The sequence below is a fragment of the Salvia miltiorrhiza genome, chromosome 1 (assembly GCF_028751815.1).
Source record: "Salvia miltiorrhiza cultivar Shanhuang (shh) chromosome 1, IMPLAD_Smil_shh, whole genome shotgun sequence".
Taxonomy (NCBI): domain Eukaryota; kingdom Viridiplantae; phylum Streptophyta; class Magnoliopsida; order Lamiales; family Lamiaceae; genus Salvia; species Salvia miltiorrhiza.
Genome location: NC_080387.1, coordinates 20,067,732 through 20,083,146, shown reverse-complemented (window position 1 = coordinate 20,083,146; position 15,415 = coordinate 20,067,732). Strand labels below are relative to the sequence as shown.

At 35.4% G+C, this 15,415-nt stretch overlaps 1 protein-coding gene across 1 annotated transcript; it reads right to left on the bottom strand.

Moving 5' to 3' along the window:
• Positions 1-5,247: 5,247 nt before the first annotated feature.
• On the bottom strand, positions 5,248-14,794 carry LOC131006916 (serine carboxypeptidase-like 40). The gene is made up of 9 exons (XM_057934055.1): positions 14,515-14,794; positions 14,252-14,378; positions 13,981-14,088; positions 13,364-13,638; positions 13,042-13,287; positions 7,196-7,314; positions 6,194-6,283; positions 5,731-5,836; positions 5,248-5,614 (listed from the first exon to the last, which is right to left on the bottom strand). The coding sequence occupies exons 1-9, from the start codon at positions 14,767-14,769 to the stop codon at positions 5,435-5,437; spliced, it is 1,506 nt and encodes a 501-aa protein (XP_057790038.1). The 5' UTR covers positions 14,770-14,794; the 3' UTR covers positions 5,248-5,434.
• Positions 14,795-15,415: the final 621 nt, after the last annotated feature.

The window sequence follows — 15,415 nt, the reverse complement described above, 5'->3', positions numbered from 1 at the left end:
ATTGGGAATGGGGATATCTCTTAGAGAGACATCTCAAGACAATGAGATGTATCAAAGACATGATGATACAATAGTTGTGTCACCACCACCTCAAAAAAATCTTGAGGATGTCCCTGAAAATTCTGAAACTATTGAAACGTTCAACACAGATGAACCTGCTCACATTTGGAATTTACAACCCGAACAAACGCAAGAACAACTCCATAGGCCTCGTAGGAATCGTCGAGCACCTGAAAAACTTAATCTATTGGTTGAGAACCAAGATGATGGAGTTTATTCGAATGATGATGAACCTATTACCTATATCGAAGCGGTGTCGGGCACCGACTCGAAGAAGTAGCTTGAAGCCTTAATTTTTGAAATGGACTCGATGTACTTCAATCTAGTCTGGGAACTAGTTGATTTTCCAGATGGAAAATATCCCATAGGCTGCAAATGGATCTTAAAAAAAAAGAGATGCAGATGACAAGGTATAAACCTACAAGGCTAGGTTGGTGGCAAATGGTTATAGTCAACGCGAGGGCATTGATTATGATGAAACCTTTTCACCGGTCGCAAAGATCAAGTCCATTAGGATTTTACTTGCTATAGTTGATGGATGTCGAAACCGCGTTTCTCAATGGAGAACTTGAAGGGGAAGTCTATATGACTCAACCCGAATGTTTTGCATCAAAAGAAAGGTCGAATGCAGTATGTAGGCTAAAGAAGTCCATATATGGACTTAAGCAAGCTTCTAGGAGTTGGAATATTTACTTTGACAGAGCTATCAAATCATTTGATTTTGTCAGAAGCAAAGATGATCCATGTGTTTATAGTAAACGCAAAAATGAGAACATTGTCTACCTTGTCATATATGTTGATGACATTTTGATTATGGGTAGTGATTGTTCCATGATGTAATCCGTGAAAGAATGGTTGGCTAGCTCATTCATGATGAAGGACCTGAGTGATAATTCCTATATCATTGGGATAAAGATCTATCGGGATAGACCTAATAGATTGTTGGGATTATCACAATCCACCTACATAGACAAATTGCTAAAGCGCTTCTCAATGGAAAATTCCAAGAAATGATTTCTTTCTATGGGACATGGTATAATCTTGTCAAAGAAGGGTTGCCCTTCTAGTGACCAAGAGATTGAATACATGAAAAAGATCCCATATGCTTTTGCTATAGGATCAATAATGTATGCCATGACATCTACTAGGCCAGATGTGGCATATGCGCTTAGCATGACAGGCAGATTTCAGCAAAATCCCGATTAGGTACATTGGAGAACTGTCAAGACTATTTTAAAGTACTTTAGAAGGACTAAAGAATACTTCTTAGTCTATGGTGGACAGCCAGGGTTATAAGTTACTGAGTATACTGATGCTAGCTTCCAAACAGACTGTGATGACTATAAGTCACAGTCTAGCTATGTCTTCATCCTCAATGGTGGAGCAGTTAGTTGGAATAGTTCCAAACAAAGCACTACTGCCGACTCTACCACTGAAGCCGAGTATATTGCTGCATCTGAAGCTGCCACGAGACTGTTGCTCTGTTAGAATTCGTGAAAGAACTAAGTGTCGTTCCAAGTACCAATAGTGCAATACCATTGTATTGTGACAATACTGGTGCAGTTGCGCAAGCAAAGAAACCAAGAACCACGAATAGAAACAAACACATTCCCCGAAGATATCATCTGATCAGAGAAATAATAGAAAGAGGCGATGTGAAATTAGTAAGAGTACCCACTGATGATAACTTAGCCAACCCTTTCACCAAGCTGTTGTGCATAGCAAAACACAACAGACATTTTGAGAGCTTGGGTGTTAGACATGTTCAAAGTTGGCTTTAATTTAGTGGGAGTTTTGGGTTGAATGTCTTATTGTATTGAGACATTCTTACCTAATCACATTTATATATGTCATTTGATTTCATGGGCTAATGCATTTATTAGAATATTTGGTTTTATTGGTATACCCTACTATTAAATCATTTGTTCTAGTGTCTATGATTTAATAGTCTGTGGAGTATGTAATAGTCCTTTGACTTGAGGTCAATACTCATTTTGTTTGTTGAGTGGTGTGCTTTGACCAAGTACAATGCTTGCACTCCATCTAAGGGGTAGATAAGACTTGTGTTGGGTATATCATGAGGCAAGTGAAAATGGTAGTTGAGCCAAGAATAAGATTCATTCCTTAATTTGAATTTCGAGATAGCACTTTAAATTCTCTATATTATTTGACCGTAAGTCATTAGCCAATGCAAGGATATATTCAATTAGAGTAATTGAATATGATCATAAGGGTCATTTAATAAAGATGAGATAAAATGATTGAGCTATTGGGACAGCCACATGGCATATCCTAGGCTCAATCGAATGGTTCGTGAATGAAGGGATATTACATAAACTTCATATAACGGTCTGTTTACAGAATTCACGTAAACGTTCTTCATATATCGAGTTCTCTACACAACGCAGTCTAGGAGTTTTGTGTATACTTTAATTTGATTATCGTCGATAATGGAGGCCTAAAGGGTCACACTTTATGTGTATTGTTGATTCGCTCCACGGTGCAAAGATAGTGCTTGATGTTTAATCTAATGCTAGTCCAAGTGGGAGATTGAAGGATATTGTGGACTGGATTATGATATATTTGATATATTCTAATAACATAATTAATTAGTAAGTAGTTGGACTATTGGACTAATTGATTGGAGACAAAAGAAAAGTCCGGCCCATTTAACCTAGGATTACAAGTGTGGTTGCCTGGTTGGTGTAACACCCCAAATATTTAGATTATTATATAAGTTTAATTATTAGTATTTTCTTGTAGAGCTTATTATTTTTAGATAATTACATGATACATATAGATATGCTCATTTATTTATTTTTCTAGGTTATTATTATTATTATTAATTCGATTCCTATTAGAACTAGAAATTTTTTATTATCTTTACTTTTATCTTATTAGGAGATATACATAAATACAATTTTTATAATTATCAAAATTCTTTAAAAATTAATATAAATAGAGGCATAATTAGTACCGTAAGAAGAACACATGCGCAGAACTCCTCTCACGTTTAGTACCAGCCTTTTTTTTTCCTCTCTTCTTTTCCGCAAAACTCATCGGTAATTCCATTATCTCTTTGAATCTTCTGTACACTATGTATTTTGTGCAGACACCACATATATCTCATAAACCTCAAAACAATAAGTCTTGCCTTCAAATTTCATAATTATTTATTAAACTAAAAATCGATTTTGGAGTTTTATATATCATGACTTCTTGTTTATTTCTTTTAGTCAATCACACATATCTAGGTATGTGTATTAATCTACATATTCTTTTTACCAAACGAAATCTGACGTTTTTTTTTCTTGTAATTTAATCGGACAAATCTATTATTTTTTTAGAATATTAGCAGCTCACATTTAATATGTGTATTAAATACTATATACGTGTTTGTATATATATATTCGAATATAGTGTGTTCATAAAATTTTAGTTTAAGTTATACTAGTAGGGTTCATATTGAAACAATCATCTATTGAATTAGGTGCGGTGCGATTAAGACCTTCTTTCCGGATTTGTTTTATTTCGACATTAAGGTAAGAGATTTTACGCTTATTCATATTGTTATGTATGTTTTTATTATTATGTTTGATTACGTGTTTACATGCATCTCTTTTTATGATTTATGATTAAGTCATGAGGCTTAGGTCTCTACCTCATTTACTTAAGCTGCGATTAAGATTTGGTCATGAGGCTTAGGTCTCTACCTCATTGACTTAAGCTATGACTAAGATTTAATCATGGCCGGGGCTCAGGTCTCTACCCCATCGATTCATGTTATAAGTTCACGAATTGGTCATGGGGCTCAGGTCTCTACCCCATCGACTCAAGCTATGTTTATGTTTCATCAAGGGGCTTAGGTCTCTACCCCTTGGCGAATGTTTGCAAGTGTTAAATGTTATGATAACGTGATTTATTTGCATATGTGACGTATATGGATATTTTGTTATGTTTCCTCACTGAGTATATTTTCAATATGCTCACCCTTATCTTTTCAGTTTTGCATTTCTGGAGTCGAGGTGGCCATGGAAGTTGAGAATGACTGCAGATAAAGATTTTGCATAGAAAGTTTAAGTGAACTTGTTACGTTTTAATTTATTATTTTTATTTCATGTTACTACTTTAATTTTGGCAAGTTGATTTTAAATTAGTTTAAATTTTGATAGTCAAGAAAATTTATTTTTAACTATTAGTTCTTCAAAGTTTTTTTTGGGTGTTACAGTTGGATTCCCTTAAAAGATAAGGAATATAGTTCTTTTGTCTTATTGTTGTGTGCCTATCTCTACACATGATGCAATTGTAAATCTAGATCTAATCCTTGAATGTATATTCCGCTACGTATCATTAGATGATGTCAAGGATAATTAGGGATGGCAACGGGCCGGATCTGGCCAATACCAGATCCAGATCCGTTTTCATATACCAGATCCAGATCCATGGATCTGAAAATTTTGGATCCAGATCCGTCAGATCCGCGGGTCCACGGGTCCAGATCCATGGATCTACTATTTTTGAATTAAATTAAAAAAAATTTCACAAAATCAATAACATCTAATTTCCATCATGAAAAATATAACACAAAATATTTTTATCTAATTACTTTTAGTTTTTATTCATTTGAATATAATTTATTTCTTATTTTTAATTTAGTTAATATTATTAGTAAACTAAATGTAAAATATAAAAAATATATATAAAATAAAACGGATCCACGGGTCGGATCTGGGCCGGATCCGGATCTAAAATTTTAAGATCCAGATCCATTTTAAAAACTGAGATCCAGATCCAGATCCGTCGGGTCCAAAAAATTGAGATCCAGATCCGTAAAAACGAAGCTGGATCCACGGATCTGGACCGGGTCCAAGATCCACTGCCATCCCTAAGAATAATCAATATTATTTGCTCCAATTTATGAACATAGGGATTTAGTTGCACAAAATATAACTTTAGAGACTTATTTGATTTTAACAATAAACGTTAGGGATGTATTTGTTACTTGATAAAAAAAAAATAAAAAAAAGTGTCAAATCAGCTCTCTTAGCCGCTCGAAAATAATTCATATAGTAAACTTGATTAGGATATAAATTTTATTTTAACTATTTGCACGTTGAAGTATATATATAAGAAAGTTCAATGATAGAAAAAATCCCACGGTGTGAAGATTTAATGATGCCGAAAAAGTTAATTGTAAGAAATGATTTAATTAAGTTAGCTTCAAAAGACAAGATTAGGTTCAACTAAATTTTCAATCATCATTGTCGTCACATGACAACAATAAAATATTTGTTTCTCCTATCCAAAAAATTAATAAAATAAAAATGAACGTCACGTACCTATTGAACTGAGATAAACCATGAATATATAAAAGCTAAGTATGAGATGAAGAAAATAGAGTGAAATTTGTAGAAGTAGGGAGGTCTTTCCCCTCAAGAAAATGCTTAATAAGAAAAAGGGCTCGAGCAGGTTGATAACTAGGTACTTCATGTCCTGCCCCTCTTACTGTTGCAAATGTCAAATTTCCTTCGTATGTTTGTGTAAACCCACCAACCTACATTATTTATAAACACAAATTTAACAACATACTGTAATATAATACTTAAATGTTTTCATAAGAGATTAATTAAAAATTAGGAATTTGTATTTGGAAGGTGCATGAGTAATTACCTGATCATGAAGGTACCAAGGGAGCCATGGAGTTGTAGGATTGAGTTTCATGAGTTGAATCGAAAGCTTTGTTGAAGTAACTGGTACTCTTCCATCCACATCCCCACTGCTACCACAATAACTTTCTTAATTTATCCTCTCAAAAAACCATTATTTTGATATGTAGAGCCCACAAATTTTGGCCTTCTAATTTTCAAGAATATTATTTTTTGGATTATTTCGGATATCAGAAAATTGACAAATGTATACAAAATCAGAATAATTAAAAGTTCGAATATTTAAAGATAAAAAAAATTTAATTTAATTGAGATTACGTAACCATTCGTGTATTTTGGCAATTAAGTAAATTTATCTCTAATTTTCATGTATATGGCCATTTGAGTGAGACTATGCAGAGAAAATTGTATGATTATGACAACATCTTTAGTACCACAAAATAATAAAAAAAAATGTGATGAATTACCTATAAATCCAAACTCGAAGACCACTGGCGATGAAGTCTTTGAGAAGAGGAATGATGGTTGAGGGGCTGTCTCGCCATTTGATGACTTCGCTACAATTTTACAAATATATATAGTTGGGCCATTTTTTTTTAATTAGAATTACAAAAGATATCTAAATATAATCAATTATGCAATCCGCACGCAAGCGGAACCTCAACATCACATAACTGTCGAAAAATTACATCGCACGTAGACGAAAATACAACACCACCTAAAATGACAAAATATCACCGCACGCGTAGGCGAAATTAAACTCAAGACCTCTCACACAAATGAGAGTCTTTGGGCCTCAGCTTTGCCACTAAAACAATGCCTCATTGGCATAATTGGGCCATTTTAAAAATGCGAAAGTAAATATAGCCAAACTATCTAGAATACTAGTAGTATATAGTTTCTCAAAAAAAAAGGGTTTTTCCACCATGCTTCTATTTTTTTAGTTTCGCCTCGTGTACTGCGGGTGCACCATTTTTCTTTTTACTCTTATACTGCGGTTGCTTCTTTATCCATATGTATATATTTTTTTTTCAGTTTTATTATTTTTTAACCTTGAATGAATTCACATTTTATACATGAATTTTAAAAATTTTATTAAAATTATTTAATTATTAATTTTTTCTAATTTTGCATATTTATTCATTTTTCGATCAAATTTTGAGCCTGAAATGGTGTCGTTTTCATCCAATTATACATTACAATGTTAGTTTTAATTTTTCACACGGTCATATTTATGCTACGCAAGCATGTTCATGCCAAACGAGTATATTTATATTATGTCACCACGATGAAAAATGGACAAATATGTAAAATGAGAAAAAATAATAATTAAGTAATTTTAATAAAAATTTTAAAGTTCATATATAAAATAAAATTTTGTTGAAATTTCACTAATTTATATGGAATTAATCCTTCTATATTCTTGATTCGGAAAGAAATTAAAGATTGATGCTTCAAATAATTATAACCTGCATGCTTGCCAATCATAAGGAATGTTGGTGATATTGGCATGAAGGGCCTCTTGAACCTCAGGCCTGTTGAGGTATCTATGCACATATTGGTCAATGCAAGGATCAATATTAATTGCCTGCATTAAAAAAAATCAATTCAAAATATCAAATACTTTATTTGTCCCCATATTTATACATATTTTTTTCTCTACATCTCCTAAATTTATGCACATTATATTTTTAGACACTACTCCACATATTTTTATAATTTTATCCATATAATTTACACAATTTACCCATAATTTACCTAACAATACCCTTAACATAGAATCATTTCTCCATTATCAATATTGTAAACAACTTTTTATTAAAATTTGTGCTGAAAGCACCTATGTATATTTATGAAGGACGAAGGAAGTAAGATTTTATCTTCACCGGTGCGCTTTTTTAGATGGAGAATCAAAAAAAGCTTGGGCAAAGAATGATTTTTATCTTCACCGGTGCACCTATGTTTCTTGAATGCGTGGATCAATCACCCAGAGTTTGAGATGGTGGTCAGGAAAGCTTGGGCAGAGAATGATGTTGATGGCTGGAAATGCTTTGTGGTCAAGGAGAAACTAAAAAAACTTAAAGGAATATTGAAAGTCTGGAATAAGTCGACATTTGGTATTGTCGACTACAGAATTCAGCAGCTGAAAGATGAGTTACTGGTCTGGGATACTAAGGACGACAACGTTGGCCTGGCTGAGAATGAGATCATTAGAAGGAACGAGATTAAAGCTCTGCTCACCTTGCAAATGAAGGACAAGGTTAGTATTCTGCAGCAAAAAGCTAAGGGCAAATGGCTGTTGGAGGGAGATCTGAACTCCAGTTTCTTTCATAGAGCTATTTTGGGGAGAAGAAAGAAGAATGAGATTTCAGGGCTGACCTTCGATAACCAATGGATTTCGGAACCAACAATTGTCAAAAGCAAGGTTAAAGAACATTTCGAGAGGTTCTTCAAGAGGAAAGTTAGACATTTACCAGCTTTCCCCAGCAACCTCATGCAACGAAGACTGTCAGATGAGGATAAAAGGTGGCTGATTCGGGACTTTAACGAGGAAGAGATTAAGGATGCTATCTGGAACTGTGAAGGGAATAAGAGCCCCGGCCCGGACGATTTCAACTTTACTTTCTGGAAATCATCGTGGGAAATTGTGAAAGAGGATCTTGTACAGGTTATGAGGGAGTTCCATGCTAACGGGAAACTTCCTCGAGGGAGCAACCCGTCCTTTATTGTCTTAATTCCGAAATCAGAGGGTGCAGGGAAGCTCGAGGAGTTCAGACCTATTTCATTAATAAGCAGTCTTTATAAAATCATCGCTAAATTACTTGCTGCTCGAATGAGTAAGGTGATGGGGTCAATCATTTCGGAGAATCAAAGTGCGTTCGTTGGAGGCCGCTTTATCTTGGATGGCGTGGTTATCTTGAATGAAATCATTGCCGAGGCAAAGAAGAAGAGACTTAGCAGAATTATATTCAAGATCGACTTCGCGAAAGCGTATGACTCAATTGAATGGGACTACTTAGATGCTATGCTCGACTTGCTCAACTTTGACCCCCTTTGGCGGAAGTGGATTATGGGATGCATTTCGACGGCCTTAGCCAACGTCTTAGTGAACGGGTCATCATCAGGAGAATTTAAAATGGAAAGAGGGTTGAGGCAGGGAGACCCGATGTCTCCTTTCCTTTTTCTCATCGCGGCGGAAGGGCTTCATGCGCTGATTGAGAGATCCATGGCAAAACAATGGCTGACACCGGCGATTATTGGTAAGGAGAAGGTCCGAATTTCTCACTTGCAATATGCAGATGATACGATTTTCACCCTTGATGAGAATGAAATGAATGCAACAGTGGTTAAAAATCTCCTCAATCTGTTCCATTTAGTCTCGGGTTTAGGAGTTAACTTTAACAAGAGCAGTCTTTACAGCATGGGGATGTATGATGCAAAGGTTTGGCGAATGGCGGAGGTGCTTAATTGCAAAGTGTATGCTCTACCGTTCAAATATCTTGGGGTCATGGTCGGAGGACGTAGTAATAGTGTTATTGATTGGAATGGTGTTGTTGAAAAAGTTCGAAGGAAAATCGGCGGATGGGAGAAGAGGAAACTCTATTTGGCAGGTCGTATCACGTTGATCAAAGCTGTCTTGCAAGCAATACCTATTTATCAGCTCTCGTTCTCTTGTGTTCCAAAAGCGGTCGTGAGAAACCTTAACTCTTTATTTGTTAAGTTCTTGTGGGGTGGGGGCAGGGGGAACTCGGGGGCTATTGCGTGGATTAAATGGGATGTCCTATGTTCGGGTAAAAGTGAAGGAGGGCTGGGGTTTAAGAACCTTGAATGGTTCAGTTCGGCTCTAGTTAGTAAGTGGGTCTGGAGATACTTGGAAGGAAAAGAGGCTCTGTGGGTTAGGGTGGTGAGATCAGTTCATGGTGAGGTTGTTTGGGGGGAGGAGAGGCTGGGCTATTCGGGTGTGGGCGGGGGGTGGTGGCCGAAGATTCTTAGTCTGGGAGGGAGAGCGAGTGGGGGCTGGTTCTTCCAAAACTTATCCCGTTGTATTGGTAATGGGAGGGACACTAGTTTTTGGGGTGATAGATGGGTGGGGACTAAACCTCTTAGGTGTGTTTTCCCGAGGCTTTTTCGGTTGTGTGTTGATAGAGAGGTGTCCATTGAGCAGTCCGGGAATTGGGTTGAGGGGACGTGGGTGTGGGAGTTTAGGTGGAGAAGGCAGTTGTTCGAGTGGGAGAAAGGTTTACTTAATGACTTATCGGTGCTTATTTCAGGTGTTGTGTTGCAGCAAGATTCGAAGGATAGATGGCGCTGGAATGCAAACAAAGTTGGGATTTACACGACCAAATCTGCTTATGCTGTCATCGCTGCAAAGGAGCCGGAGGATTCACCAAATGTTAGCTCGAAAGATGTGCTTGCTAAGATTTGGAAGGTGGCGGCTCCACACAAGGTTAGAGTTACGGCGTGGAGATGCTTGAAAAATAGGCTTGCAACATGTGACAACCTCCTCAAGAGAAACATGAAGTTGAATGTGGAAGAAACTTGGTGCAATGCTTGCATTTCAACGGAAGAAACGGCGGACCATCTCTTCCTTTGTTGCCCGAAAGCTGTGAGGATCTGGAACTCTATTCAAAGTTGGATTGGTATTTGTACAGTTCGGCCAAGGACTGTGGTGATGCATTGTTCGACGTTCTGTTACCTTGGAAGAGGGAAGAAGTGCCGCAAGTTCCTACAGATGCTTTGGGCTGTTACCATTTGGCTCATGTGGGAAAAAAGAAACAAGAGTAGATTTGAAGGTATTGTGTGGGATATTGACAAATTGGTGTTAGAAGTGAAGGGTAGATCATGGAGTTGGGCTAAAATTTTTAAGGTGGTTGATGTGGGGGTTAGTTTCGATGTCTGGTGCTCAAAGAGTTTTTCGTTGGCGGAATGTATTTTGTCCTAGGAGGGATGGCGGTCAGATTGAGAGGTGGAGGTTTTTCCTTTCAAGCTGGAACGAATGGCGGCTCTGGTCGGCTGTTTGAGCTTGCGGTGGTGTTGGTCTCTTTTTTGTTTTTGTTGCTTCTTCTCCCTTGTCCTCAACGGGCCTCATCTGTTTTGGAGGGCTGTTGTTGGGTCTTGTGTTGGGTGACTTTTGAGGGTGTTTGTTTGTTCTCTTTTGGATCCTAGGCATTCCTGGTGTCGATCCCTTTTACTTTTTTGAATAAAAATCTTTTCCCGATCAAAAAAAAAAGATGGAGAATCAAAACAAATATATTTTCGTTCTTTCTTCATTCCTTTTACATGTTTTGTATATTGAACAATTTTTCTTGAGCAAAAAAAAATATTGGACAATCCATTTTCCTTTTTTTTTTACTCTAATTCGTAATAATATTATCATGAAATATTAGTGTTGTGATAATTTTTTTTCTTTCTAAAGAAAATGAAATAAAAAAAGTAATGTGATAAATTTTTTCATCTTTTTTTGTTCATTATTTTACCATGATAAATTTATAATTAAATTAAACACAACCTAATAGTTTGAGATTTTTATGCTTGTAAATGTAAAGAAATATTCTCACTTCCTACTAAAGGAATAGTTGTGCTAACATTTAGCCACAACGACAATCCCCACAAAGCAAAAAAGTGTTTCCTACTTCGCGAATGTAAATTTTATTTATTTCCTTAAGATTAATCCTCGATATACGCAATTATTGAATAGCTAAAAAATTAATAATATATAAATTAAGAGTGTGTTTGCTTTTTATCCTTCTAAATAAAGAGATATTATAATGAGATATATATTTATCACTTAAAATAGAGACCATATTTTTTTATGTTTTATTTGATTTGAATGATAATATATTTATTCATTTTTTATAAGGTGGTATAAATCTATATCATTCCCCTTGGGTACAAAATTCAATTTTCTAAGAGAAAATGTATTGCTCGATAATTTATACTCTCTCCGTCCACGAAAGAACTTCCTAACTTTCCTTTTTGGGACGTCCACAAAAGAACTTCCTACCTATTTTTGGACTATACCCCATCACTTATAATCCTCTTTACTTTTCATTTTTCACAACTCCCAATATTAGTTATAACACTTTTTCACCACTCTCAATACACTCAACTACCTTTTATCCACTCTCAATACACTCAACAATATTTTTTCTTAAAACTCGTGTCACTCCCTCCTAGGAAGTTCTTTCATGGACGGAGGGAGTATCATTTACTTGAATTTTTTATTACTACATCGTAAAAAAAAACAAGATATAAGGTGGTAAATGAAGTTTATATCCCTTCCTTTTACTACAAAACAACCACACCCTAATACTATAAGATAGTAGGTATGAGTGATTTAGTTAGTTTAGTTAATTATGCATATAAAACAATTAAAAGCATATAACTTCAAAAATAAATAACTATATTTATTCATATTTTGTGTTCCCAACTTTTTAGCGCTTTTTAGAAAATGTCATACACAAAATTTGTTTTTAAAAATTCCCCAACTTTTGACGTTTTCCAACAATTATCCCGTTATACAAAATTTAGCAATAGAATGATGAGTCACCTCGTCAAATTCTTAGGATTTTTGGGTAGAAATATTTTTTTCAACTTCACCCAATAACACGACGTCGTTTCAGCTAAGAATTTGACAATGTGACTTATTATTCTGTCGTCAAATTTTGTAGATCGGAACATTGATAATAAATTGGATGTTTTTTAATAGAAAACAAAAATTGAAGATATTTTTATAATTTACTAAAAGTTGAGACAATTTATAATTGATCTTAAATAAAGATTAATTAACAAAATATCCCTAATGTTTACAGCGAAAAACAACTAGTATTCCATCGTTATATCTTGTAAACTTGTTCCATATCATTCATAAAAATAGGTCATCGTGAAAAATGACTAAGAGCATCCGTAGTGGGGGCTCGACGAGAAGGCATGCGCCTGGCTCGCGCGAGCCCCACCCCAATACCGTGCCTCATCCCAGCTTCCTTCCGTGAACCGGGCTCAGGAGGAGAGAGAATTGGGCGTGTGCAATGCACGACCCAATTAAAATCCATTAGAAAAAAGAAGTTTGGAACGACTGAAGTTGAGAGAAAATCTGGAGACCCCTTTTAAGACCCCTTCTCTTTTTTTTTTTGGACTTTTAAGACCCCTTCTAAGAGGCTTTCTATCTTTGTCAACAAATTTTGGATTTTTTTTCTTTTTTTAATCGTGAATGATTTTCACACACAACAAACAACGAATCTATAAAAAAAAATGTTGACGGAATTGCTAGTTAATCAACCCTCAAAATAAATGAATTGATGAAATATGATTATACCTGATTTGTTGGCGAAGTGGTAGAGCAAGTTGGAGCATAAATATTATAAATGTCGAGAGCTGCCGTGTCTCGTTCGGATTCAAGAATGCCGAGCAGGCATTGTGTTGATAGCCCTCTGCTGTTGTCCCTAAAATCACAGTGTCTCAAAACTCGATTCAAAGTCTGTCTGGAAATGAGGCCATGGCTTTCATAGTATTCATACATCCCTTTTGCATCTGTCTCATCGTTCAATGTCGGATTCCCAATCTGCAAATTAAATTCAACTCCTCAACATCAACAACATATATATATACTGCAAAACCAAAATGGAATTTGGACTTACAATAAGCCCCTTGAGGTTGATGATTGTCTTGTTAGCCTTTTGGTTGTGGTGGAGAATGGTGCGTGCTAATTGGGGTATGTAATGGCCACCATAACTCTCCCCAGCAATATACAAATCTCTATCTTTGTACTCTCCAAATCTCTCCAACCAATTCACCAAGAAACTATAGTTGTCAATGGCTGTATTTCTGTCTCCATTCCTCATCAAATCTGCCCACGTCTTGGAATACGAGAACCCAACCCCTGCTGGTGACTCCAAGAACACCATATTCGCAGCTGAACACAAACATTCATCTTAATTATCACTAAATTCTACTTTTGCAATACACAAACATTAAATTGTTATGATATTTCAATTGCCGTCAAATTAATATTGAAGTGGACGCCTGAAATATGAACATCTTAACTATATAGTTGGATTTCTACCACTTAAGCTAGTCACGATAGCACTGATTTTTGTCAATATCAACTAATATTACGATGATATTAATTTTTCAAAAATTGATAAAAATCATAACGGAAAATTCGTACGCATGTTTAGTTCAATATTTAAAAATAGAACGAATTAGATAAAAGTTGAAAGTATTCAACTACAATGAGAGAGAGAGAGAGAGATACCATGGTTCCATGAGAAGTTGTTATGGTAGAGTGTTTTGCCATCAGTGTGAACGCGGAAGGGCCCCACTTCTTCCATTGCTCCGTACCCAAGAGAAGAACAACCAGGTCCTGCACTTCTCGTATCATTTATATTATCAAAATAACATTTTATAGTAAATTAACCTATATATCTAAATAAAGTAGTAGTCCATGATCAAGATAATTAGAAAACAGAACCACTCTAAAACGCTTGGGTATTGAGCCCTACAAAGTAGTAGAAATCAAATGATACCTCCATTGAGCCAAAGAAGAAGAGGCAATGACTTGTGAGAGTGGTGGGCTTCTACAAAGTAGTAATACAAAGCTCGCCCCGCCCTCCGATTAACGTTTACATATCCACCATACTGCGTGAATTTAACCTGACAATAAAGTGCAACTCAGTTGATAAGACAATTCCTCTCTAATTAATAGGTTGGGAGTTCGAATCACCACAAAGGAAAAATAGAGAATCACTACCAATCCTTGTTGAAGGAAAAAAAAAAAAAAACACTCCACCTGTGGCTGTCCAGGCAATCTCTGTATTCTGTCATTCTCTTTTACCCCTTTTTGTGGATAAATTTCCTCCTCACCAAAATCAATGCTTGTTGCATTGAAATGCCTTGTGTCTATCTTACTGTTCTTCATCAACTTACTCATGTAGAAATGGTATAGCACTTCACTTTGTTTCTTCCCATTAATATTCTCTGCTGTGTTGAAACATGATGGCATGAAAGTGAACATAAGGACCATTAATGCTATTTTCTGTCTCATTTGTCTTTTAAAAATATTTCAAATTGGGATTTGAGTAAATGGAGTTTCCATCTATTTATATATATATATTTTTTCAATGGTTTGAGCTCATTAATTAAACTTTGTTATTGTTACTGGTTAGTACATTCCCAAGATGGCAAGATTAGAGCCTCTACGAAGAATGCTACTACTAGTGTTCTTCAATACACTACAACTAGATCAAATTAATTAAAATCCAAATATACCGATATAAAATTAGGCACACACCTGTCATCTGATGGGCATGCAGTTCTAAAACACAATAATTATGGAAGAAATATCACATGTACACATCATAATATATTGGGGGTTCGAAATTTCGAATTTGATTTGAATCTTGAATAATGTCGAATTTAGATCTATACTATATAGTACTCCCTCCGTTCCAACTTTTTGTATCCACTTTTAGTAGTATTTACAACTAAAAGTGGATACAAAAAGCTGGGACGGAGGGAGTATCATATTACATATATATAGATTTGTAATTTGATGGTTAAAATAAAAATTAAGAATCATTATCATACTTTAGATCGTGAAAAGCTACGACGATTTCATTATTTTCACGACTGAATTCATAATCATTAATTTGAATCCCATGTGGGAATATTTTTTTAATTTTTTTTTATCA

Coding starts and splice junctions, on each gene's coding strand:
- LOC131006916 (XM_057934055.1), bottom strand. CDS start 14,769: ATGAGACAGAAAATAGCATTAATGGTCCTTATGTTCACTTTCATGCCA. Junction 14,379..14,514: donor GATTGCCTGGACAGCCACAG/GTGGAGTGTTTT, acceptor CTTTATTGTCAG/GTTAAATTCACGCAGTATGG. Junction 13,288..13,363: donor TCAACCTCAAGGGGCTTATT/GTAAGTCCAAAT, acceptor TTTAATTTGCAG/ATTGGGAATCCGACATTGAA.